Source organism: Ambystoma mexicanum, chromosome 2p, assembly GCF_040938575.1.
Source record: "Ambystoma mexicanum isolate Mex_15411 chromosome 2p, UKY_AmexF1_1, whole genome shotgun sequence".
NCBI lineage: Eukaryota > Metazoa > Chordata > Amphibia > Caudata > Ambystomatidae > Ambystoma > Ambystoma mexicanum.
Window position 1 is genome coordinate 932,675,376 of NC_090923.1, and position 26,785 is coordinate 932,702,160.

The window sequence follows — 26,785 nt, forward strand, 5'->3', positions numbered from 1 at the left end:
TGTCTGGTGCTGCTTCTAGCCCAATACAGTTCTCTGGCAGCTAGTGAACCCACTCCTGCACCGACAACTTCTTCAAGTCGAATGACGCATCGGGCGTCAAAATAACCAGTTGTTCGAAGAATTCATTTAAGAGGGAAGACTTTTCAGCCATGTAGTGAGAAATGTTTGGAAATCACTGAAGAATATCACCAGAAATATTCTGGTAAAAGGGTCTTCAGGGAAAGTTACTACTCTTGGTCTCGGACACAACGAATGTTTTATTTATACATAGTTTATTTTGTTTTAAATGTCTAATTGTAATGGTTTTGGAAAGTATGTATAGTAGAGTAGTGCCAAATTACCTAGTCCCTTATCTTCATTACTTTGGTGATTCTAGGATTTGACTTTACGCTCTTTTTTTTGTATCCCCTACATCCAGATTCCAACACGTCATGAGCACAATGGTTGAATGTAGCGACAGCCAACTGGAGAAGATGGGCAGCGATGATATCATCGCCAACACCAGGCATGTGGTGAAGGGACTGGAGGCTCTGCAGAACGAGAACAGAGTCATGTCCCAGCAGCTGCAGCTGATCCTGAAGCGGGAACCGGAGGATGAGGCCAGTAAGAGCTGGGAGAGCCAAGATAGGGATGTGCTGGAGGAGAAGCATGGGATCATCAGCAAGTTCCTGGAGACCATCGACCTCGGGCTCGGTGAAGCCAAGGTAGGCGTCTATCAAGACTGTGCATCCTTTGTGTGTGCCCTCATCCATCCAACGTTGCTAGGCTGCAGCTCTCAGCAGCCAAAGGTCCCAGTCAAGAGGAAGGCTGGATGATGATTCTCTGGCAGGTGTTCCTCTGGCTTTGGGCTCTCTGAGGCTCTCAGGAAGCGGTAACACCACAGAAGAACACACATTAATTCATTGATGCATTCATGAGGCGTTTGGACGCTACCACAAATCTCTAGATTCCAAATATAAGTCTCTCAATCGCTATCTCATTCAAACGTGGAATTTCAAAATCTTGCTATATTAACGACCTTTTTAATAAGAGTGAGAATGTCACCATCTATAAAGACAGGGAATGGCTGATCAAAAATATAAAAACATGGAAAAGAAAGCAACGAGTACAGTACATACAGGAGATATGTCCGAAGACATTTCATACAGAATTACTAGAAACAATGGGAATTGGTCATTGTTGTCTGTTGCTTAAGAGTGTGCAAGTAGGGAAGAGGATCGCCCCACAAAAGGAAGCTGGAAACATCCATTTAGGTGAAGGAGGTGGGTCCCTCACAAAGAAAGAATATGTAGGTTATATAAATTAGGGTAAATGAAGTTGAGCAATGAGGCACCTCTTTTTTAGAAGGGGGCTTTATCGGCGAGGAAAAAGTTCAGTTGGCAAAAGGGGATCCACACAAAGCTACCCTGCTTTTACACACAAAGATCGTTAATGTGCAGCAAAGCAAGTACTGTAACACTGCAACAAATTATATACGCAGTGAAGTAACAGGTCAAATTCATCAAACACGTATTTTAATTCGAAAACATCTGTGGCATTGGGTTACAACTGTAAAAAAAACAGACAAAAACACATACAAAAATTGATTGTTACGAAACGTGTTGTATAGCAAATTTAGCAACACAGCCGGAGAGAACACAATAGTTTTCTGTTATTTCAATTACTTTGGTGAGGTTAGTAACAGAAGTGAGATACATTGAAACTCTATCTCTATATCTTGGTCCTCGCCATTTGTTGCAGTGTTACAGTACTTGCTTTGTTGGCCATTAATGATCTTTGTGTGTAATAGCAGGGTGGCTTTGTGTGGAACCCCCTTGGCTAACGGTTATTTAAATTACACATAGAAACTACGTGACACATACTTCCTGGTTGCTCATTTCTGACTGAGATATATAGTAAGGGGTATGCTTTAGATAAAAACCAAGTGCACTTTATTACCTCGAATCAGTTTTGGAGCAATATATATTGTGCTAGGTCAGCTGTGTATACTGCAAGTGTTTTTTTTTATATCTGGAAAGAGATGATGAGGCTGATTGAGAGTCCCCGATGATGGATTTGTGCTGGACACATTTTATTTACTTGATTTGGATATGATAGACTTGATATGTTAGTATGGGAAACTCTTTTACCCTCATACTGAACCATTATCTGTATATTGGATCTCTTATGAAGACATTGCACTGTGGAATTTTAGTGCTACTGTGGATTTCTTTTATCTAGTTTTATGAAATTGTTTATTGTGCCATAATGTGAAATGAATTTATCTATATGATGATTGAATTTGTATGTATTTGTGATGCAGAAGGTTGATACCAACCATTGCTTAAATGAAAAAAAACCATAATTTTAACACCAACTCAAAGGTTCGAATGCCAATCAAATATAGAAAATGAATTGTTTTTGTATTGTAAAGTGTGCATTGCCAATGTAAAGACACATGCACACACAGACACACATGTATAGTCGATATTTGGGTAAACTGAATTTGGAGTTCTAATTAGTAGCCATCTACATGCATGGCCGCGAGATGACAACATATAACCATTTATATCTAGCTAAAGGCTATGCCATGGGGGTGTGGTCCGGTCATAGATGGGAAGGGGTGTTATGGTAATCAGGAAGGTGTCCCTACTCATCAGATTGAAGCCCATTCTACTGCTGCAAGAAGGGGTAGATATAATGTCTAAACTGCCTTCAAAGAACCTTGGGGTGGAGGCAAGTAAGGGGCATTTGCCAGAACAAAGTCAAGTGGTCACTTACAATTTACCCTGGAAAGGCAGTCTCTCATACACATGATTGACTGCTGTCTGTCTTTGCTGAAGGGGGAATGAACTGGGGGGAATGTGAGTTGGTAGAGAACAGCAGCCTGGCAGAGAGAACGCCATCACGAGTCACATTCCTCCACGAGCAAAGAAGTTGTGAACTGAACAAGAAGAGACGTAGCGGGATCCAGAGCCACATTTAGAAGGTTGGTCCCATGATAAGCAATGAAAAAAGGGAAACGAGTCGATGGCCTCTGAAGGGCAAATACATGTCAGATCCTCACCCCTGGTGGTGCTAGTTGGTCTGTGCGTTTCTTTCCTGTACTGCCACCCACAGTCCTATATCTAATGCCAGCATGCAGGACCGATACATGCCCGTTGTATCTTTGACACAGTGAGGGTGTGCCATGTGCCACACAGAGATTCAGTTCAGGAGCCTTCATGATCACTCTTCAGTTACATGGTGGATCTCTTTGCCTGCTGTCAGTAGCTGTCATTAGCCATGTCGTAGTGTCAATGGTCAACAACGTTGGGGCATCAGAGTTTGCTGCTCAAGTGGTAAAGAAGCTCTAGCTAGTGCAGTACTGGCAACAACCTCTTAGATCTGTCAAACTCTCCTTACCCAATATTAAAGGCTATGCATGTGGTTCCAAACCAGCGAACGATGGCTCAGAAAGTCTCGAAGCACGTGTGACCAGATCCAGTTCACTTGGGACCAGAACCAGTTCACTTGTGAACAGATCCAGTTTCACACGTAGTAATTGTTCTCTTTAGACCTCTGGAACCTACAGCATAGATCCTCGAAAACCTGTCAAACTTAGATAGCTGAATAGCTTTCACCAGGCCCTTCTATGTGAGTCCATGTATGTATTGTTGTGCAGGGCACACACTGAAAATCATATTGCCTCTGGTGTTCACCTTTTGCCTGTCGGTGTTGGGTGGGCTTGGCATGAGAGTTAGAGTAGCACAGTGTTCTGTAATGTTCTGAGCTAGAATCAATCGGGCAATCTCCTAGAGATTGGTGGTGGGCATTGAAGTGCTGAAGGCCTACGACGAAGAGGCTGCAGCTTTCGTTAAGGAAGATGTCTGCTTTCAGGGTTCCTTGCATGGTTAGAGAGGTTTTAAGGTGCTGTGTGGAATATCTAACTGATGTAGATGCAAGATTCGACATAAAGACATGCTTGAAAGACAGGAAACATAAATCTGGGCTCTGGAATCCAGTGGTATCGAGTATAAGGCTCCAGTGTGAGGCTATGAGTCCCCAGGTCTTTTTATTGCAACACCACAGGAATCTAGAGTTTTCTGAAATTCACCAGTTTATGCAAGACCTGTTTCTTCTACTGCCCCTCCCTTAATGGTTCACTGTGCTTATTAATATTGTCTGGTTGTGATGCACCCCCCAGCCCCATGTCACCATGGGGTAAATGGTGTATGGTAAAACACAAAGTGGTGATTGTGGAGATAATATTGTTTGCCTTTCAGGTGATGATCGCGCTTTCGTCTCACATTGGGCTCCTGGAAGCCGAGAAGCACAAGCTGAGGACCCAAGTGAAGCGGCTGTGCCAGGAAAACCTCTGGTTGAGGGACGAGCTGGCCACCACCCAGCTGAAGCTGCAGCAGAGTGAACAGATGGTGGCACAGCTTGAGGAGGAGAAAAAGCACCTTGAATTCATGAACCAACTCAAGCAGTACGAGCCCAGGGAAGATCAGGTATACTTAGGACCACAATCATAGCAGCCCATCTACCTACTATTGTCTGAGCAGTGGCAATGTGGGTGCTATGATCAGCGAAAATCGGATAACTCCCTGCTAAGAAACCCTATCTTTTAATATGATACAAGCTCTCAACACTTCTTGTTCAGTAAGAGAGTTTACTCTGATTACAAGCACTCCTTTGTCTACTCTAAGATCAATCCATAGACCCCTTAAATCAAAGGGTCTCTGCGGCAGTGTTCAATCCAGCATCATCAGTGGACCAGTGCAGGGTTATCTTTTCATAGATTCACTTTATTTTGGCACTTAGCACAATATGTTTGGAAATTGCAAGACATCTGACCATGGCATTTGACATCATGCATTAAGTGCCATCATAGTCTGTATCATAACATGGTACACCCTGAAATACTTTGCTCTGCTCTAAAGCCTTCTGGACACAGCAGTCATTGAGGGTGGCCCACTTAGTGTCAGCAACATCTATTAGGATTTGATGATCCGCGCGAGGAAGTCCCATGCATCTGCTTGTTAAGGCTTTCCCCACTGAGCTACAGGGTTAGCATCCTGTCTGCAAACAGGTAGTCGGAGGGATCATCAGGCGGTGGTGGGCTATTTTTCATTCATTGCCCTTGGAAATCAGCGGTAGGGTATAAGTGGGAGTTGTTTAGCGCAACAGTCGAAGCTTTAAAGAGGAGTCGACAATGGCGTATTCTTATGTTTAGACAGTAGAATACTAACCTAAAAGTACACACTAGGCTACTTATACAGAGTAACAGAGGGAACACGATGGGCCGCCACCCCTCAGCATGGACTTGACTGGTGTGTGAAACTAAGCCTCAGACTGTCCTGTAGATTTGCCTGAGCAATTATTACCTCTGTCAAGTAAAGGCTCCTAACTGTGTGTTTGGCAATGATGTGAGCACTCTCGCTGGTATCTGATTTTGCAGGGATATAGGCAAAGCTGCTGTGTAAAGGGTTTTGAACGCCATCCTGATGCTGGCAAGTTTTCAGGATGATGTGTAGCTTTCCTTGGTCATGCATGAAACACGAGGCCTGTTTAATTGCGAGAAAAATTGACCTTGGTCAGCCAATGTCAGAATGTAGCCATGTGACCATTCGTCCGTCATTCGTTGCTGTCATTTCGCTCTATCCACCCAACGTATTGCAGGTGGTATCTCATTGCGGTAGGCATTTACAATCTCTCACATGGATCCTGCTTTATACCATGCCTGGGCCGGAATTGCTGACAAGGATACTAACAGTGTATACCTGGATGTGTGGTTGCGGATCAGAAGGGCCTGGGCCTGAATTTGGCTGATAGGGTTTGGAGCCATAACATTGTAATGCAACCAGTCAGCTGTTCAGCACAGACAGGCACATATCCGACAGTATTTGTTGAATTTCATACTGCTGTTTTATAAGCGTGAGAAAGAAAATGTATGCTAACATTACCAGGGACACTGGTGCTGAGAAAGAGACTTTGCAGGTAAAACAGGAGGTGAGGAACTGATGTATACAATATAAGATCACGTAGTTTGTCAGGTGTGAGCGAGGGCATCTAGATAGTTTCACAGGGATTCACATTGGAATTCAATGGAAGACTTGATACGATGCAGATTGGGTGAAACTGGAATACATTTCTTACACAGAGGCCGGAGTAAGGCCTTAAGGCCCTAACAGGGAGTGGCTCTCGCAAACAGGGATATGCCTGCAAATAACAGTGTAGAGGGTCAGCGAGACATAATCCAGTGAGAGAGGGACACAAACCCTAGTCGAACGTAGGATTAGTCGAACGTAGGATTGTAGTCCTGAATCCAGGCTCCCCAGCCTTTACTAGTTTGTGGTCAGGGCTGTATCAACCTGGATGATTCACAAAAAGTAATTTGGAGTTCCTGTAAGAGTCGGGGGTCCTAGTGGATGAGGATTGGCCCCAATGGGCTTGAAAGTATGGTGAACAGCACTTGGCACCACAACGCTGATGCCTCGGGGCGTCGTCAATCTATCTTTTTCCATCTGTCTTGAGTGGATTGTCAGGCTGCCCTCACTGTTGTCTCGCCCCCCCCCCATCCTCGTCCAGCCACTGGCAGCCTATGCAGGCTAAGGATCCCACCGTGTGCGCTTGTCTTATGACCACAAGCTCTTGTCTCCAAGGAGCCCACAGCAGGGTCTGGTCTTCTTGTCATATCATTGAATTTCTAGGGATGCTCTTCCCCGGGGTCCGAGGTTCAAGCCTCCAATAAGACGATCTCTTCTCTATCGTTTCCTCTCTTTCTGTTTTTCTGTAGGATCTGAGATAGGGTGTCCAGGAACCAGAGGGTACGGTTCTCACTCTGCGGAATTCAATAAGGAGCACTTGCTTCCTACCTTTCCTTCTCCTTCCCCTTTTCTCTCTCCTGTTACATCCTGCACCTGTCCAAAATCTCTTTGGGGGGGTTGCCTCCTCCTCTCCCTAGTCCTTCACTACTCTTCTCTCCTGATAATTACAATGGCACCTCCTCCCCTTCTTTTTCATCTCCATCCTCACTGTTGATTTTTCCTTCTCCTTCCTTTTTGTTCTCACACTCTCATTCTTTCTTTCTTTCTTTCTTTCTTTCTTTCTTTCTTTCTTTCTTTCTTTCTTTCTTTCTTTCTTTCTTGATTTCTTGATTTCTTTCTTTCCTTCCTTTTTTCTCTCTGTCATGTATTCACTCTCCTCTCTCTCTGCTCCAAATCCAGATATTCCCTCTCTCTGCATTTTCTCTTCCCCTCCCTGTTCTTTATTGATGTTTCCCCTCCACTTCCTTGCACTCTCCCTCCTTTAACTGCAATATTTTTCTACTCCCCACTGTCTCTCTCTCCTCCTTCTCTATTGGTGTGTCCTGCCCCTCTTCCTTGCACTCACCCTACTCCATCACCAACATTTCCCTCACAATGCCCCCCTCTGCCGCGCATATAAATTACGGCCGGCCTCTTTGTATACTGCTTTGGAATATCTCAAGTCCCTGAGCCCCTCTCGGTTGGTGGACTGCTTGTTCAATTAGTGCTCCCACTTCCCATTGGCTCCCAGGTTTGGCACGGTTAATGGCCGCAGCTCCGCAACCAGACAGCATAAGAGGCCTGCTGCCATTTTGGAGACAAGCAGCATCGCAGTCGCCTGCTTCCTGGTGTAGACCTGGCATAGATCAGGTTGGGGTGGAGCGAGCGTCCATAGTGGCGCCTCTGCTTACTGCTGCCATGGTCGGCACCACGGTGCGGGAAACCTTCCCAGACCCCCACACCGCCAATACCCCCCTCTCCAAACCTGACACTTATGCCTTTCTCACACTAGCTAACCCAGATCTTTCTGGGACGTCCATTTGTGCATGAGAAGCTCGTTGTCTGTTCCTCAGGCTACCAGATAACTCCACTCCCTTATCTCTCACCACAGGAAAAAGACAATTCTCAGTTAAGGAAGGACAGCCTTGCAGACCTGTTCCCGGGCGAGGAAGAGGAGCAGAGGAACAGTACGTATGCAAGTCATGAAGCCTTTCCCTTCGTAGGGCTGAGGTGCTTTTCTGCTCGATAGAAGACACAGCGCCCTTACTGGCTAATGGATGAGATCATAACTAGTGACTGAGAAGGCGGGGAGGGAGATCAGCAGCGTTATTGCTTTGCAGCTGGCAGAGGGGAAGCTATGCCACCTGGCTGGCAGGCTGGGCAGATCCTCTCTGCTTGCATGTGCAATTGAATGAATGAATGTATGAATGGAGTCGGTTGAGTAGGGAAATTGGCGCTTTGGTATTTATCATCACTAAGTGTGTTTTGTAAGGTATGCGGCTATGATTTCTGTAACCCATTTGCAAAGGTTTGGATGATTTCATGTTGATGTTGGGAGCCTCTTTCTGGATCAGTCCCGAGGCTAGATTGACACCCTTTAAAAGATTGTTGGGGTGCGGTCGATAGTGAACGCTATCAGTGCAACTACTGTATTACTATTTACTTATTCGCTCCCTATCTTCAAAGCTTGATACACTATTTGCCTTCTGTTGCAGAATTGTTTTATAGCAGTCATGATTCCAGTTCACTAAGCCCTTTACTGCCCTTTTATTGCTTTGTTCGAGTGGTTGCAGGCTGGGCACACCTTGGTCTGATTGGATGGTGCTGCATGCACTGCACAGGAGCCTCCATGGCTTGCATTTGAGTGAGTTTCTGTGCTTGATAGTTGACTGGTCTGAATCAGCAGAGTTTGCCTGCCTGGCAGAGACCGGCTTCTCATGGGGGCGTGTGTCCTCCTTGAGAGTCGTCTATTCTTGACATTTCAGACCGTTTGAGGGGCATAGATGCCCAGATGCTCACTGGCGCATCTGACACCATCAGCAATATTACCATCCTGGATGTGCCAGGCCTGACGTTTCATCAAGTGATCCCTGCCAAAGAGCACCGTAGGGGTGGGTAGCCAGGATTCTGCAGGGGCATACAGGCGGCTAAGAAGACTACGCCAGTGTTATAGATGTGGCCTCATCACATGGCTATCCTCTTGCAAAGTCTCCTTTATTAAAAGATTTTGAGCTGCATGAAATCCTAACCACGTACGGCAAACCCCAAATACTGACCAGGACTTCGCAACCAACCTGGTCTTGCCTCGACCATCAGAGTGCATGCAGTGATTCTTGTCAAACATTTGCCAAGAAGAACATTTTGCTGCCTTGCAAATTTACGGTATTGGCGTACCCATAGTACATACTAATAATAACAGTTGGCGTTCTCATATAGCGCTTTATACCAAATTACTCCCTCTTCTAATTGTTACAGCAGGTGTTATTCTAAACCAATTTAATAGTACTCAGTGTGTTAACCTTTTAATCCTTTTAAGGGCTGTGCAGGCCCTGCACGTGACCCGAACTTGCAAAGTGCAGGCCAGAGCCATGTCTGTGGTGAGCACTGAACTCGTGAACTGTTCAACTGGGCATAGAGAAGCATCTTCTTAGCAAATGAGCAAACAACTTCTGTGCACTGGCTTATTCATTGCACCAGGTGATAGAATAAACAAACTAAACTATAGAATCTGGATTAGAAGTGTCTCCACAACCATTCTGAATGTATAAGGGAGATTCATTAATTGGGGGTCCCATCTTGTGCCCGAATAGTAAGGTGGCCCCTTCACCCTGTTAAAAGTGAGGCAGAGGCAAGACTGACATTTTTTGGACCAAATGCTTGATGCTGAACTTCGTGGTAATCGTTGCAAGAAAAGGTTAGACACGAAGAAGAAATTATGATTGAAAAATATTAAATGAAGCAAACGAATCATCAACATGAAGTTGGCTAATCGTGTAACTGGGTGCAGATCAGTCACTGAAACATAAAACTCCCAAAGCATTCTGGGTAGAGGTAACCGCAGGTGAAAGGGCATTTATGAAAGAGAGCAGCTTCGAATTGTAGGATCGCAAAGGCTTAAATGGATATCACATCAATTCAAGCAAAGGAGAGGTCCTAATTAATTGAAACTATAAGATTAGTAGAATAATATTTAATTTTAAAAAGATGAGAAAAGTTGAAGATTCTGGAAATTATTAAGAACTCCTCCAAGTAATTCGTTAACTACTGAATAGGGATTTGAAGTGGATCCTTAGCTGACGAGAGCATTTGAAATAGATCGAGAAAGCGATCAGTGTGTTTGGAATTGAAGAATCTGGGGAAGCTCTTCTTAAAAGCCGGGTCTTGTAGATGAGTGACCTGCAAGCAGGGCTACCTCTGTCTCCAGCAGGTCCCAACCCCGAAGCCTCGGCAATTGTGAGTATGTGGGTCAAGTTGCAGAACTACGTGCCCGCGCAGTAAGAGTGATAGCAGGCAGCATGGAAAACACAGTGGGCCTCACTTAAGAGCTTGGTGGATTGTAATATCAGATCGCCCGAAACAACCCTATTTTAAGTTGCAACCACACCGGCCTGGCAAGGAGAACCCGCTGGCGGAAAATCTGCCAGTTTCCATTTTACAATCGGTCTAACTCCAAAGGAGGCCCAGTAGGTCTTCATAAAATGTGTCAAGATCATCCCACCTCAGCCCAGTACAATGAGTATCATTCTGGCCAGGAACCACCACATCCGCTAAAGAGCCGAACGGATAAGACAAAATAAAGCAAGATATAAACAACCTGGATGTTCCAGTGAGCAATCAGACATACCTCAAGGGACCCTTTACTTGTGATCGCACTGCAGCAGCACACAGGCTCTTCGCGTTCACAGGTGTTGTTAATCCTCCCTTGCTGGCAGAAATCCCACTGGGGAATAGCCACAGTGCACCTCATTGTGGCGTGCACACCAATGCAAAGTGGTTACCAGATGGCTGACATCTTCTATATTTAGCTATGGAGGACACTTAGCTGAGAATGTGAGGATATCATGGAGATTTGCCCCAGAATATCTCTGTTCAAATTAGCTGGGGCCCATGTCTACCCCCGGCTTGGCCATCAATTTCAGGGCCTAAATAATAGGTTTGGGGAATGGACTTCTTCCACAATTTACTTGAGTGCTCCTCAATGTAACCTTTTTTGCTCAAATCTTTTGTAGCTACTGGGCTTGCCATATCTTATGGGCATCGTGACCACTAATCAGATGCAGAACCAATCAAAGCAAAATATTGCCTCCTTTCTCGAACACCAAATGTATTACTAGATCAGAGAAATAAGATATTGCCAAAGATGTCGAGTTTTGAAGGTCTTAATTTATAACAATGGTAAAATAAAGGATGACAACTATGTTGCCAGGGACACGTTTTCTGTTTGTGCCGGATATATTACTCAATGACCAATAATGGACAGCATAAGCATTGTCACCCAATTTATGCAACATAATGCAACACTCACAACCTTAACAACACCTAGGTATATGAACACTAAGGATTACATAAGACAGACAAAGGGATCGGAATCTGTTTTAGCCCATGGCTCAACACAAATGGTACTGTTATTGACTAAGTATACTATATGGCAAGGCTACTACGCACAAGTAATCATCAGATTGGTACATGGTCTTGATGAATCCACTACCAGATGGAAATAGAAGTAGCAACTTGAAATGTGTTTATATTGGTACATAAAGGCACATACCAAAAGGTAAAAGCAGACAATAAACCCTGCAGCGATGTCCCTGAGTGGTCACATCGTCACATGACTCATTGGATACCCAACCCTAAGATAATGTACCGAGTACTCTGTAAATACTCTGAGAGGTATCCCTCAGCCAGCCATACCGACCTAGCAGAGTACAGGTCTATCCATCTGTGAATGAAGAGCCGCAGGCCATGTTCAGACACCTAAATGGACAGTCTGCACTAAGCACCAAGAAGCCATGTTGCTGACGTTGTCAGAGACACCACGACATAGCAGCGTTAGACATGAAGCACACGTGCAATCCGCACTGCGTGACACAAACACACACTCGAATATATGAAGAACATGAGCGTACAGTTCTAGAGGATAGATACATATACATAATGTCATTGCTTTTATTATTTTTGCCATTGGCCAAATGCAGCAACGCAGAAACCGCAAGGCAAAGAGATCCTTAGCAAAGCTTGCAAATGCTTAAAAGCAAATAACTCTATGGAGCTGCAGGGGACCTGACAGAGCCAAGTGTGACTAACCTATGGAGAATATAGTATAACGTGAACAATGTAAAAACCACATTATAGGGTTTGGGAAAATTACAGCAGGCCTCCAATCATAAGCAGGAGACGAGCTGAGCTTATTCAGGCTGGATAGGGAGCCAGACTTGTGAGACAAAGCCCACAGCCAAGTACAAGGGATATGGAGACATTCTAATCCTCAAACGACAAGGGGACCAGTAGCAGAAAAAGGGAATAAATCCTCATAATTTGGAGCTGCAGAGCTCAATTTCATGGTCGTTGGACACGTGATTCAGCTGAAGCAGACAACAGACGGTGATCGGTGGTGAGAAAGGAGGGCCGATCCCACTGCAAGTGTTGCAGCAAGCAGGACATGGTCTCATACGGCAAAGGTGGTGTACACAAGTTACAATACAGACACATAATTGTTTGCAACACCTTGAAAAGGTGCAGAGTGAGCTGAGAACCGTTTTTGGGTCCCGAGCCTGGGGAAGTCAGCTCTAGCCAATCACAGTTTAGTCCCCTAGGAGTGGGTAGCAACAGGCAAGGAGCAATGGTAAGTCCATAACTCTGCAACAATGTTATAGTTAGTAAATTGGGGATGGAACAGGCCAGCCATCTGACATGTAAGAGCCAGTAGAATAATACCTATAGGTACCCATATAGGTTATTGAAGCCTCAGCGCCCAATCCATATTCGTGATAGGATTCTGGAGAGAGGCCCACATTATGACAAAGTGGTGACATGTTTTTTGGGTAAAACTGGCCTGCAAGCCAGAGGTAGCTGAGCTGTGCATGAATATTTCTGTGCTCCTGCGCTGATCCCTGTTGTTTTTTTTTTGTCTTAGACCGCAGTTTGAACTTGCATTGACTGAGTCCTTTGCGTATGCTGGGGAGGGAGTTGGGCTCTCTTAAGTCCGCAGACTTCCAGCATCGCTCTGGCATACCTGGGAGTCTGACCCAACAAACCACTATGGAGTACTCGTTGGTACTTATGGGTATCCACCAACTATTACAATCTGATTTCCCTCGCTTTAGTTGTTTTGAGCATAACATCGCAATCTTTAAACATGGTGAATGTTCACCCAGTTGGAAGATATTGTGGAACAGTTTGATTTAAATGCTAAAATAGGAGATTTATAAACACCCTATCTCCAGCAAAGGGAGACAGGATGTAAACGTGATGAAGGGAGACAAACTATCATCAAAGGTGTAGTGTATCAGCAGATCATTCCCCAAACAACAACTATTCATTGGGAATGAACACATTGGGAATTACTGCAAACGATGTACATCCAGTTAATTTTACTTTGTTTGAACAATTTAGACATGTATTAAAGTATATATGAGGGTCTTTATGATTTAAATATAATTTATTAAGTGCAAATGCTGATAAATGTATGGATCTATTAAGAATTGTTGAAAAGTCATATACTTTTGTTTATGGATGGATATGACGGATGGGTGGATGGATGGGACGGACGGATGGGTGTGTGGATGGGACGGATGGATGGGACGGACGGACGGACGGATGAGACGGACGGATGAGACGGACGGACGGACGGATGGATGAGACGGACGGATGGATGAGACAGACAGACGGATGGATGAGACGGACGGACGGACGGACGGACGGACGGATGGATGGATGGATGGATGGATGGATGGATGGACAGACGGGACGGATGGATGGGACGGATAAATGGATTGCTGGACAGATAGATGGAGAGGATGGATGGTTGGGACAGATGAATGGATGGGATGGATGAATAGATGTGACAGATTTATAGAACAGATAGATGGACAGGACGGATTAATTGATGTGACTGATGGATCAATGGATGGGACGGACGGATGGATCGATGGATGGAACGGATGGATCGATGAATGGAACGGATGCATCGATGGATGAAACAGATGGATCAATGTGTACCTTCCTTTCCTGTTCCCCATGCTGTTGCTATGTATCTGTATCCCCCATCCTGTCACTGTAACTCAAGCCCCCTGTCTCTATGTGTCAATGAGTCACTCTGTTCCCTGCCATCCTGTTCAAATACCTGGTCTCGGGCTCCTTAAAGATAACCATCATATCACATTGCTATACTTACTCTCTACTATACACCATCATTCAACTAGAACACAGCTACACCCCTGATTAATTCGGCCTAGCTGTTCACAGACGAATACGACCCCATGAACACCTCTTCACCCTAAGAAAACGCAACTAGCCAAGCACATTCCGGCATAGTTGCTCACATATGCGTCCTTCAAGCCTAACGCAGCCAGAGCCCAGTCTGAATGTCCACCCACCAGACTGCACACATCTTCAGCACCACACCTAACGCTAGGATGCAGCTACCATCCGGCAATTACATCAGCTGCACACATCAGGTGCACTCACGCACCCTATGACACTATCTCTCTCTACTGACCAGAATTACGGTTCCCGAGGCCGTTCAACCTACCAGCGCTTTGAGATCATACCAAAGATGTATAGAGCGCTATATAAATGCCAAGTAACCTATCATAACATAACATTAATTGACTTGATTCTGCTCAATCCATGATGTATGTCTAAAATTAATATACTTGTTAATATACATTTATGTTTATAAACCTGAAGATTTTTTTTGACACTTTTCTTCACATGATTTATCCCTTAGAGTGCACAGGTGCCTCTGTGAGTAACCTCTCAGAACCTATTTTGTTCAGTTAAATGTGTGTCTTACTAGCCAAGAGCATACACCTAGAGCACCGGAAACACCAAGTTACCACAACTACATTGTTGTAAAATTAATACATTACAACTCACTGTAACTGTAGTGCAACCCCACCCGACACAAGGCACATTTGATTTACCAAACTCACTAGGTTGATCAATTTAAGTTTTATGATTAGGGAATGGAACTAATTAGAAATCTAACAGAGTAAATTTCAATGAGTCCTGAAGAAGACCAAGGCTCGAAACACTTGCAGGCTCACAGATGTTTGTCCCTTTGGCCCCAATAGTAAGCTACAATAAAAAAGTTGAAACAAATTGATACATAATAATTTCACTATGTATCAAATTAGAGGGAATGCACATTTAGGAACCCAGTTGCTTTTTTTGGAGTTGTATGTTTGACAGAGGCATCAGGAAGCATCCAAAATGTAGTTTACTCTGCGACATCCCATCATAGGAATTCCTAGCAACAAGGGCAAGGTATGTGGCTAACTCCCACCATGGTGAGTGTGAAGGATTCATTGCTCTGCAGTGTTTCAGCTCCATGCTGGCTCGCAGTCTCATGACAAATTGTGACTATTAACCATATCTTTATCTGCATAATAATGTATGCCCCACCACGGGTACCCCACACTGCTTTCCACTGAAAGCAAGGAAGCACCCCCCAAACCATCGTGTTGAAATGGGCCCCCCACACATCTTCAGCCAGTGCTGGGTGATGGGGATCACAGGGGTTCCTCACCACATTTTCCAAAGGGCCCCGTTCATTGGTTGTTATGCAGCTGGCTAGCAACTGTTCCATGTAATAAATGGTGAGCCTGGATTTCACAGCATCACCCAGAGAGCTGATGAGAGTAGCAGTGACGCGATCTGCTTAGTCCTGGGAAGAAAAGGCTCAAAAAGCTTTTCAGGTTTATAAACAAAAATGTATATTAACAAGTATATATAGCCGGGTCTGTGGCTCAGTGGACTAATGCAGCCACTACAGGGACATGGGTTTGGCCTCATGGTCACAGTTTGAAGTCCCAGTCGCCCTTTGTCCTTCCGAGGTCGATAAAATGAGTACCATTTGGGTAACAATAACCATCTGTTATTAGCGCCAAGAGGCCGCTTCGGGGGTGAACGTGTGCTTTACAAATACGCCTGTTATCTTATGTTAGTCAGGCAGTAAGTAGAGCTGCTGAGTGCAGCAATAACGAGTGCTTCTTTCCTCACATCTCCCGTTTTTCTCTCTGGCAATTTCCATCCCATATCCCACAGAAGTGGAATGAATACTAAACGTGTACATCATTACTCATCTATAATAATAAAGTGGCATGAATATGCTACTGGAATATGTTATTTATTTATTGGTCATTTATATAGTAGCACCTATACACTTAAGCGTTTTAAAGCGCTCCAATGCGGGGAGGGAGAGTAAAAAGATGACATTTATTAAAGGCAATGGATCATTCGGAATGGGCAAGTGCAATGTGTTAGAGGTATACAACACAGAAGGAAATGCAGACTGATTACAGCATATGAACATACATTATTGTACGTGCCTGACAGTCGTGCAACAATGCAAGGGCTTTACATGGGGGGGGGGAGAGGGGGGTAAGATGGACAGAACAATGAGACTGTCAGTGTGCAAGAAGCAGCTCTGATAGTGTTAAGTGCTTGAGACCTAGCAGGGGAGAAGGGATGGGGCGGGAGGAGGTGGCAGGAAGAGGCACACTAACTGGGAGCACAGATGAACGTGGCAACAGATTTAAAGGAAACCTAATTCTAGCAGAGGCACACATTGGGCACAGAAGGGCTCAGACCTCCAATCGCCTTCTGCAGCAACTTGTGCTGCTCCCATCCACAGGTTCACTTAAACAATAAAAGTATGATCTGCTTTGGAAGTGAAGTACCCAGTAAGGGGCTGATAAGGAGACTTTATGACCCTTTGCTTAGTTAGTACAATACACTACTCGAGTTAATGACGGGAGCGCAGAAATCTATCCACGGGCCAATGCAGGTGTTATCACAAGCTGCCCTTAAGGACTGATTAAAAATAAGATTATTAAAAATTACAGTCCGTCTTTCGGGTTGTTTTATTTCCAAATTATGGGTTTTTAATGTTTTGCACATATCTGCATTCCGAAGAACTATCGTATCAACAGAAACGGAACACCAAGAAGGTTCAAGGAAAATAGTTAGTACACTGTGTATTCTAAAGAGTAAAGCAGCCCCTTTTGCATGTAAAAAAAAAGCGATAGCAAGTCACCTTGGAGTTCCATGACCTTCTAGAGTGACTCAGCCATTGGCTCGTTCGTCCGTCTATAAGTTTCATGGGCCACCTGTCACTTGTATTTTCCTCATAATGTGCAGGCTCTGACTGCCTATAGGGCAATGCCCGCACCAAAAACACAAAATGCTAGTGTGGGACAGTTTCTTTTTGGGTCAACGTGGCCGGTGTGGGCCAATTGGATAAGTTACTTCACCATGCAGCTAGTAGTTTTGACTGGTGTTACGGGGTAAACAATCTTTAAAATGCACAGTTTGCATCACAGTTTAGCAAAACCTCCCCCTTGTGTACTACTAAAACAGTCTGTCACAAAAGGAATGAATTGCCATTTGCAACGATGGGACACTTTTTCATTCGTGCCCGAGAAAAGTGCATGCCCCCACTCCGGCCCTGATAATGTGCACGTGCTTCATTTCATATACAGTGCAGCCCATGGACCACCAGGCTCACAAAGGACTAGGTTAAATAGGCTCTGATTGGTCGTAACAGACAACATTCTAAAATGAGGGCGGGCCTCAGTCTGCGGAGCCAACTGAGACACACTGATCCTGTTTGTCTGAGAGTCCCTCTACTTCTCCCGTTTGCCTCCACAGTCCTCCCTCTTCCTACGTATGCACGACTCAGACCCTGTTACTCACTTCCCTTGGCCCTACATCCCTCTTTCTCTCACCTTATCCCCTGTTCCTTGCCTCAGCTCTTTGTGTTCTACACTTTCACCTCTCCATGTTTTAACTCGTTCTCTCCTCTCCTCCTCTCCACAGAGACCCCCCAGATGAGCAGTGCCTTCACCGCGTCCCAGCAGGGCGGCTACGAGATCCCAGCCCGCTTGCGCACGCTGCATAACCTGGTGATCCAGTATGCCTCGCAGGGGCGCTACGAGGTGGCAGTGCCACTGTGCAAGCAGGCCTTGGAAGATTTGGAGAAGAGCTCCGGCCACAACCACCCCGATGTAGCCACAATGTTAAACATCCTTGCCCTCGTGTACAGGTGAGAACTAGGGCCCCCAGAGTTGCAGCAGTCCTACTCCCAGCAATGCACCCAATGTATCCATTGGTTAGCCATCATTCCATTTTGTTGCTCCTCCCTCCATTTCCTTCAGACCACCTTCATCACTCTCTCCGTTCAACTCAACCTATTATCCCTATTGCTTCTTTAGTCATCTATTTCATGGTATCTTTTTTCTCCTTCTATCTGCATGAACATCATTGTATCTTACTCCCTTTCTCGCTCCATTTACTGAGATGCTGGAAAATATAGGCTTGTCAGCTTGACCTCAGTTGTGGGTACATTAATGGAATGCTATGTGGGATTTCACATATGTTCTAGCGCAATCACTGAGGTTATACGAGATCTACCTTTAAGTACTTACTAGTAGCCCTACAGATAAGGGGTGCATCTGCTATTTTTGCTCTCTAAAAATAGTCAAATACTCCCCAAAAATAAAAATGGGAAGTAAAAATACTCCCAACAAAAAGAGGAAATAGACATAGGAACATGTCCCACTGCTTTCATCCACGAAGATCCGTGGATATGCTAAGAGCAGTAGTACACTTATTAATATAGCTAGAAACTCTATTATTACTGCCTGATCTGAAGAGGTAAAAATGAATAAAATATGCAAAGAAATATTTATTACAAAACATTTGTTTTTTTTAATACATTTTTTTTACTCGCTTATTAAATAATCCCATTGGGAATGGGACTTACCTTTAACTCCTTAAAAACTTCCTACCAAAAATAGGGAGTAAAATACTCCCACTTCAAAATCTTAACTGGAGCAAAGTTTACAAGTGAAGCAATAGTCCAATATCTTGAAGCCTGCCTGTTACAGCATAACAGCAGCATGCCAAGACATGGCAGAATTTCAAGTCAAACCAGACAACTATAATTAAGTCCTGGTGACTAATCAAATAGACCAAAGCAAAGGGACGCAGGTGATCTAATAGAATTTCATTGAATCGTTTGATGTGGTTTCAAACAGAAAACAAAGAAGAGGGAGAAACGTGGGGTGCGAGCCAGCAGTAATCTTGGTTTGGGAATAGCGAAGCGATGAGCCAAGGAGTGCTGGGGAATAGCCTTGTGAAAGGAAAGGAAGGTGACTAGGTGTGTCATGAAGATTCATTCCCCGTGCGGAGGCATTCAGGGCATTGAAATGTTGCATCAATGAGGAGCCGGAAAGCAAGATAGAACTGTTTCCGGGTGAATCCAGGATTTGACATAGATGGGAATTATTAAATAATGAAGAAAAAAATAATTGATCCAAAACCAAAAAAAGGCCTTGGTTGAAAAGAACTGAAAGTCACCATGCAAGATGGACATCTTGGGGGGTGGGTGGGGTATCGCAACTGACAACGGAAAATACGGTCCATATAGTATAGGAGGCAATGGTAGAGCAGGTGGAATTCTACAGTGCAACCAGCTAAAAAGGGAGACTAGATCCAGAGTGTGCACATTACTAGCAAGACCTCATTGTGAAGATTAAGTTCTGAAAGTCACTTCTCCAGGAGCATAAAACAACTGGGTGCACTTTAAATGCAGAGGACCAATCTAGTTGAAACCACAATGAGTGACTGCAGGCCTGCAGTGCAGGGTTTCTTCCTGCACACTGTGAAGAAAAGAAGGGATAGTGATGCTGTCTTGATAGTCAGTCCTATTTCCACAGTCGAAGAGGCAACAACATGGTACTGCTATTACTAGACATCATGAGAGGAACCACATATTCTCACCATAACCAGTTACCATTTCTTTATTATCTGTGTCAATAAACATGGCGTCCGGTACCCCATCACAAACACCCAGGGCATAATTTATCTTCCCATGAACCAAGGTCCAGACAGCTATAAACGTATACAATTACCTCAATCATGGCCCTTATCAGCCCTGTTACCACGGTAGGGGGTCCCAAACTTAGCTCTAACCTTTAGAACAAGTTCCGTGTTAAAAAATTCTATGATGAAAATCTAGAGTCCAAAAATCGAGTAAAATATCCAGACAGTCAAATATCAACCTCCTAATAACTACATTACACCTATTGACAGAATACGCAATTTGTTTAATTTTGAATACTTGCAAAGTATCGAACTTTGTAAAATGCCCAAGTTCCTCATTTAAAAATTTACACTAAATACGCCAATAACAGTGGTAGGCTGGGATATGGAGGATGGAATGTTTTCGGGAAGTACAAAAAAAAGATAAGAAAAATTCAAGCCATGGCCGCCTGCCACTGCACCATTTCCCATAAATTACACCCCTGTAAACCTAACCCCACTTTTCCCACCATCCCTCCTCCCACCACCAAATAAAACGGGAGTAAAACCTTTTTTGAACCCTGGATTAGGGACAACAAAATCAAACCTGATATTTCCTAAGGAAACTAGTTAAATGTGAGTAAATGGGCTCTTTTTGGAAAATAATTGAGATTCCTAATTTGTGAATGGTCATAAAATGCGACAATTAATTGCAGCTTTAACATAATTTCAAAATATTATTGGGAACAAGACACATACTTTAAACTCTACATTTACATTACATTTATATTGTTAGAATTTGACAGAGATAACATCTACGAAATAATTTGATAAATGTAGGTACAAAGACTAGTTTAAAAAAAGAATAACTAAATGTTACATATCATCCCTGTTCAAAAATTCTGTTTGAAAAGGTATGAATAAAGTTAAAAACAAACAAAAACAAAAGTTGTTCTACTTCCGGAATTTGAACCACAGTAATAGAATATATTTGTTTTACTTAAGTATTACATTTTATGTAAAATATATGAAATTAGTCAAACGAACTTCTATTGTTCAGACAGATGGGTAATTTGGCTTTCTTTTTATGTCTTTCTACCTACTTTTGTTTACATCTTAATTTAATGCTTTTAAATGCTATTATTTAACTGCAATTTTCTTGACTCTATGGTTTTGCATATTAAACATTTTTCCATCTTGCTTTGGGAAATATTTACTTTCAAATCAATATTTGCATTCCTTACACAAGACCAGCACCTTCTACAAATTGCTTTGACCAGGTATCCCAATCCTGATCTAAGGTAGGCCCTGCTACTCAGTTCAGCAGACAAACAGGTGAGCGTGCCAATGCTTCTGGCGCACACAGGCTGTTCCAGTCTTGAGACCAACGGTATTCAGTGAAAATGTTGCAACAAAAAAGTAGTCATTGAAAAACTCTTGATGAAACTACCTCTTCAGTGAAACGCGAAAATCTGTCATAAAATGTAGCTAGAAGTAGCCAAAAATGTAGTGCTGCTAGGGGAAGTGTTTAGTGCTCTTGTGATTGCCTGATTTCGGGGTATGTTAGGGGTTATGGCAAGGATAGGAGTTTGGAATTAGAGTAAAGATTGTGGTTAGAATTGAGGTAAGCGTTAGGGTCAGGATGGTTTTGGCAGAGCTGGTGATGTTGGGGCTGGGTTTGTCATCAGAGTAGATTGTGTCAGGGTTAAGTTTTAGGGAAGGGGTAATGGTAAGGTAGAGTACAAGTTTTAGTAAGTATTATAGAAAGGGGTGGGGAGGTTGGAGAGAGCTGGTGATTTCGGCGTAGGACAAGGGTTAGGATAAAATCTAGTGGTTAGGGTAAAGGAAACATTAAGGTAAGTGTTAGAGTTGGAGTTAGGCTGCAGCTAAGGATAGGATTAGAGCAAGGATTTGGGTTAGGGAAAGGTCTATGTCATTTGTTACAAGCTGGTGATGGGGTTGGAGTTGGGTTCACTGTTCATTTCCTATTAATTTGGTGTTTTGTATCAAGTCACATGCAAATAAAATGCTTTAGTGTGCTGATGGGTTTGTGCTAGGTAAAGGCTCAGGGTGGAATATGGGTTGCGGTTGCAGTTAGAGTTATGGTGAGTGATTGTGGATGCTCTATTAGGGTTTTGAGCCATTGTTGGGCTTATAGCCTTGCACCTTTGTGTATTTTAAAATAGCTTTTTTGGCAACCTCATCACTGGCAAGGTGCTCACATTTTCCATTGCCTGTATTGAATGGCTACATATCTGAAAACGACTTTTTGCTGATAGCTTTTCCACCTGACTACATTTTCTTGCTGACATTTTCACACAGAATCGAGACCTACAATCTAAGATGTGCCAATTCACCATAACTCTGCCTGAATCACGCACTGTTCTCAAAACCGAGACCTAACCATAGCCCACCCGTACAGCTCATTGCTGACCTCTGCTGGAGACAGAGAGGTCATCTTGGAAGGATCTTTCTGTCATCCTCAGGGACTTGTTCCACAATGTTCCCAACTAAAGGCAAAAGAAATCATCTGATCAGACACTCCCTATGTCTAATTGACAGCAGGTCCAAATGTCCACATTTACAGCACCCACCTGGCGGACAAGTGCGCGAGAGTTAATACATGAAAGCATTTAAAAGTGACAAACCAACATGATTAGAACTACAAGACCTGTTTTATTCTCCACTACAGAGACCAGAACAAATACAAAGAAGCAACAGATCTTCTAAACGATGCCCTGGAGATACGCGAGCAGACCTTAGGGGTGGACCATCCTGCGGTAAGTTCCGCTCTCATGCATTTTTCCACAGAATACCTGGAAAGTAACCTATCCTAGGGTCAGCACCACTGCATCAGTCTTTTACCATTTTAGCAATTGCCAGACCTTTGAAACCATCCTATCAACATTCCCACAGTCCACGGACTATGGCACAACTAAAGAATTTCATACCCACCCCGGTGGTCAGCACAACACCACTCTATTAACACCCCCAGCAGTTAGACCTACAATATTTCCATATTGCACAACTAGAAAATACATTTTATTGACATTTTCCACAGCCAGTACATCAGATCAGTGAAGGATATCAACATACACAACAAGTAGCCCATTCTGCGAACTTCCCCTCAGCCAATACTACACTGTTGACCAAAGACAACAAAACCACCACTTTGTTAAAATCCTGACAGCCAGAAAACGTTCACTATTCCACTAAAAGCACTCTAAACCAGCACACCCAAAACTTTCTCTTTACATCCCCAAAAACCATGATAACTTAACCATTCTAATAACATCCCCCATCATAGCAATAACTTCCCAATTGTATTAACTTCTCTAAAGGGATCACAACTGCACATCTTGTGAGCACCCTGCACAGCCAGCACAACTACACTCTTCGATCAACAGCAGCACAGCAATTACAACAGTACCATTCTATCGGTAAGTGGGGATCATAACGTTGGAAGAAGATCGACATACAAATATCTTACTTAAGAGCACTGTTGGACTTTTTGTATGTCAATTTTCTGTGACAAAAATAACAGTAATGTGCGAGAAATTGTAGAATGTTTGTAATCTGCCAAAACATGAAAAGGAGGACTAACAAAATTAGCAAGAAGAGAAACCAGGGAAAAATAAAGAAATGTGTAAAAGACTAGCAAAAACGAGAAACAAACAAGGAACTAGGGCAATGGACTAGGAGAACGAGGGCCTGCCTATGACAAGGACAAGAAATTAGGATGAGAAATTAGAATTAAGACAAGAAACGAGAACTGTATAAGAGACGAGGCTGAGTGACTAAGACAAGGAAAAGATACTTGGACAAGAGAATAGGACATGGGACCTGGACTATGGAGTAGGAAAATTGACTATAAAGATGGAGTAGGACAATGAACTAGGACAATGAGGAGAGACTATGACTAAGAGGCAAGACTATGATGAGGGACTAAAACAATGAGGAGAGGCTTAGAAAAGAGACCAGAACTAGTATTGGAATCTAGACGAAAGTCTCTGACTAGGATCAGAGACTAAGTGCGGGACTAGGATGAGGGCTAGGATAAATGACAAGTATGAGGGAGTAGGGCGAGGAGTTAGGATGGGAGACTTGGACTACGACAACAGATTAGTATAAGGAACTAGGACGAGTGACTAGAATAGGAGACTAGGATGAGACACTAGAACTATGACATGGGCCTAGGTCGAGAGACTAGGATGAGAGACTAGGACTAAGATGAGAGAGTAGGCATTGGACGAGGATGAAAGATTAGGATTATGATGAGAGACTAGGATGAGAGACTAGGAGGAAGGACTAACTGTGACTCGAACTCTATAATGTACAGCACATTGTAGTATTCATTAGTTTCATCATGCCAGTGCCAAGTCATACTGTGAGAAGGAAACATGGTAATGGTAGTAGGCAAAAAATGTACATTTGTTAATGCAGCCAATGTATGCGAATAACATTGTCAGTTGCCATGTCAAACAAATGTTCACCCAGCCAGCTCAACTGCACCATTTCTTTCGGAATCCCGCTATCCAACATAACTATATAATTCTACAAACATTCTTTACAGCGGGGTAAAGGCTGACCACCACTCTAGTCAACAATCTCAGACGGGTCCCTACCACAAGGTAACCATCCTACCATGACTAGAATGCCAGATCTGCCAGCTTCCCGGAGGATGTATATGGGGAATGTGGCAAAGTCTCCCTCCCCTACTGTGTCCCTGCCTTGACCTAAGCGATAATATCGTGTCCAGCAATGAGAAGCCTTCGAATCACTGTGTGAATGATTATCTTTTGGTTAACAGACGGAGCGAAGCTAAAATTCAGCCCTCCATGCGTTGCCCATAACAACTATCACCCTGAATTGGGCATTCCAGTATAGCTGCAAATTAAGAGGATGAGACTCACATAAACCAAGAGCAATCTGAGAAGGCAGCTCCATTGGTAAGGAGGTTTGCTGGAGAAATAACCCTAGTTAGATCGTCATCTCCTGAAAACCCTTGCAGACCAAATGAAAACGGCTGTGTCCACCCAACTCCCTTGTTAGCCAAGCAGGAGAAGGATGCTCCAACAGGGACAACAGTGCAGCACAGCTACCACCCACAGACAAGCAATGGCAAACATTTAGCCCAAGTAGTATTAGGGATTTGAGTGGGAACCGCTGAATTAAGATTGGTCCTGTATTTTTCATATACGTAGGTAATTGTGGTTCTACTAAGTTATTTGGTCCTGTAGCCAGAACAATCTCCACTTGCACAGTGGATTGCAAAATCTATCTAAAAATGTTGTCTGGGTTGAGATGTCCCAAACATCTGGAAGGACCTGTGTGAATATATTACTTAAAGTTTACATTTATGCATTCATTTTGACGACATATGCTTTTTACATAAATAGTCCTTGATTCATTTCTTCATACTTGTAAATTCAATTCTGAATAGAAACATAGATGTGTGGAAAAACAAGAAGTGTTTATTTATCAGAGACATAGGCTATTCTAGAATGTCCAATGCATTTTGGTCCTAATGACCATTTTCAAGGACCAAGTTCTAAAAGACAATAATAAAACACATTGGGCCTCATTACGACCCTGGCGCTCCCGTAATGAACGGTGCCGGTACGGGACCGGCACTGTTCATTACAGGATGCCCTATTACGAGGTACCCTTGCGGGACCCTCTCAGAACATCTGGTCGGACGAGACGTCCTTAGCGGGTCCCGCAAGGGGACCAGGGAGCTAATAACGGCCCGTTATTAACGGCCGCGTTATTAGCTCCCTCCCCATGGGAATGGGGATGGATTTTTTCAATGAGGAATTACCGGGTCGTCCAAGGTTGGAATGGCCTGGTAATTCCTCATTGAAGGAACCCGGACCTGGAACCCGGTATGGAGGCAGCCATGCCCTTATTAAGGGCATGGCTGCCTCCATACTCATAATGAGGCCCATTGTATCAGTGGTCTGGCACACAGGATGTTATTGTAATATCTATCCATGTTATTCATATACTATTTACCAGCCTATATGGTCTCCACTTATAACTTCTGTGGGTAATTGGTATCTTACTTTCTTTGTGGAAGATGTTTACTTCATGATGGTCTGTGTCTACGACTTGGGATCCTACTGTAGGATCTGAAATGTAAATAGAGTAGGTATTCTGACTATTCTGTTTTCTAAATGAGTTTACAAAGTGTGTAGCTGCGAAAATAAAATGGTCATACCTTTTCTTGATTGAGGTCCTTGACCATCAGTAAATTCTTATCCTGGTGGCCTGTATAGAAAATATGTATTCATTTAGCTTTTCTCCCTATATTGTTGTTGCTTAAGTTATCTCGGTTGTCATGTGTCTTCTTAACTTGACATTCCGGCAGAGTGTTTACTCGGGACACCAGGACCGCTGTGAAATGGTTGTCTGTGTGTACTGCAGCGCTTTTTTATCTGTAATGGCGCTGGCGAGGTGTATGCAGTGATGACATCGGCGTGATGGCGTCATCTCATGCCGGCGGCCATTTTGGTTGCATTGGGTACTGCTGAGTAACGCTAACTCTCTGTGGTGGAACCTTGGTGTTTCAATTCAGGAATTGTTGCCAATGTAGTTTCAATTGGCAATATTATACAACACATCTCTTGTGTGATCCTGGGGAAATAACATCACTGTTCTACAAATAAATTTCTATAGCACAAATGGCGTGATATTTATAATTGTCAATATTATACAGCAAAGGGACAGAACCTTGTACTACCCTGGAGCGATTACATCGCTATTATACGCATAGATTTCTATAGTACAATCGGCGTAACCTTCATAATAAACACTGTCATGATTCCAATTACATTTTGTTACTGCACACTGCGCACATGTAATTTCTTTTTCAGATTACAAGTGGCTGCAATTTCATTCGAGAACGAAATGGCACCAGTAAATTACATGGGGGTAATTACTTTTACAAAATAACATTGTATCTAAGCACGTCCGTGTGTTTGATTGTC

At 43.5% G+C, this 26,785-nt stretch overlaps 1 protein-coding gene across 5 annotated transcripts in view; it reads left to right on the forward strand.

The window, feature by feature from the left end:
* The window catches only part of KLC3 (kinesin light chain 3), a 160,251-nt gene that overhangs the window by 72,077 nt on the left and 61,389 nt on the right, over positions 1–26,785 (forward strand). For all 5 annotated transcript variants that reach the window (XM_069644674.1, XM_069644677.1, XM_069644678.1 and 2 more), the window contains exons 2-6: positions 419–704; positions 4,245–4,472; positions 7,882–7,957; positions 17,811–18,036; positions 22,489–22,576. In XM_069644674.1, the coding sequence (XP_069500775.1) occupies positions 419–704; positions 4,245–4,472; positions 7,882–7,957; positions 17,811–18,036; positions 22,489–22,576 (904 nt within the window). The remainder of the gene's footprint in view (positions 1–418; positions 705–4,244; positions 4,473–7,881; positions 7,958–17,810; positions 18,037–22,488; positions 22,577–26,785) is intronic.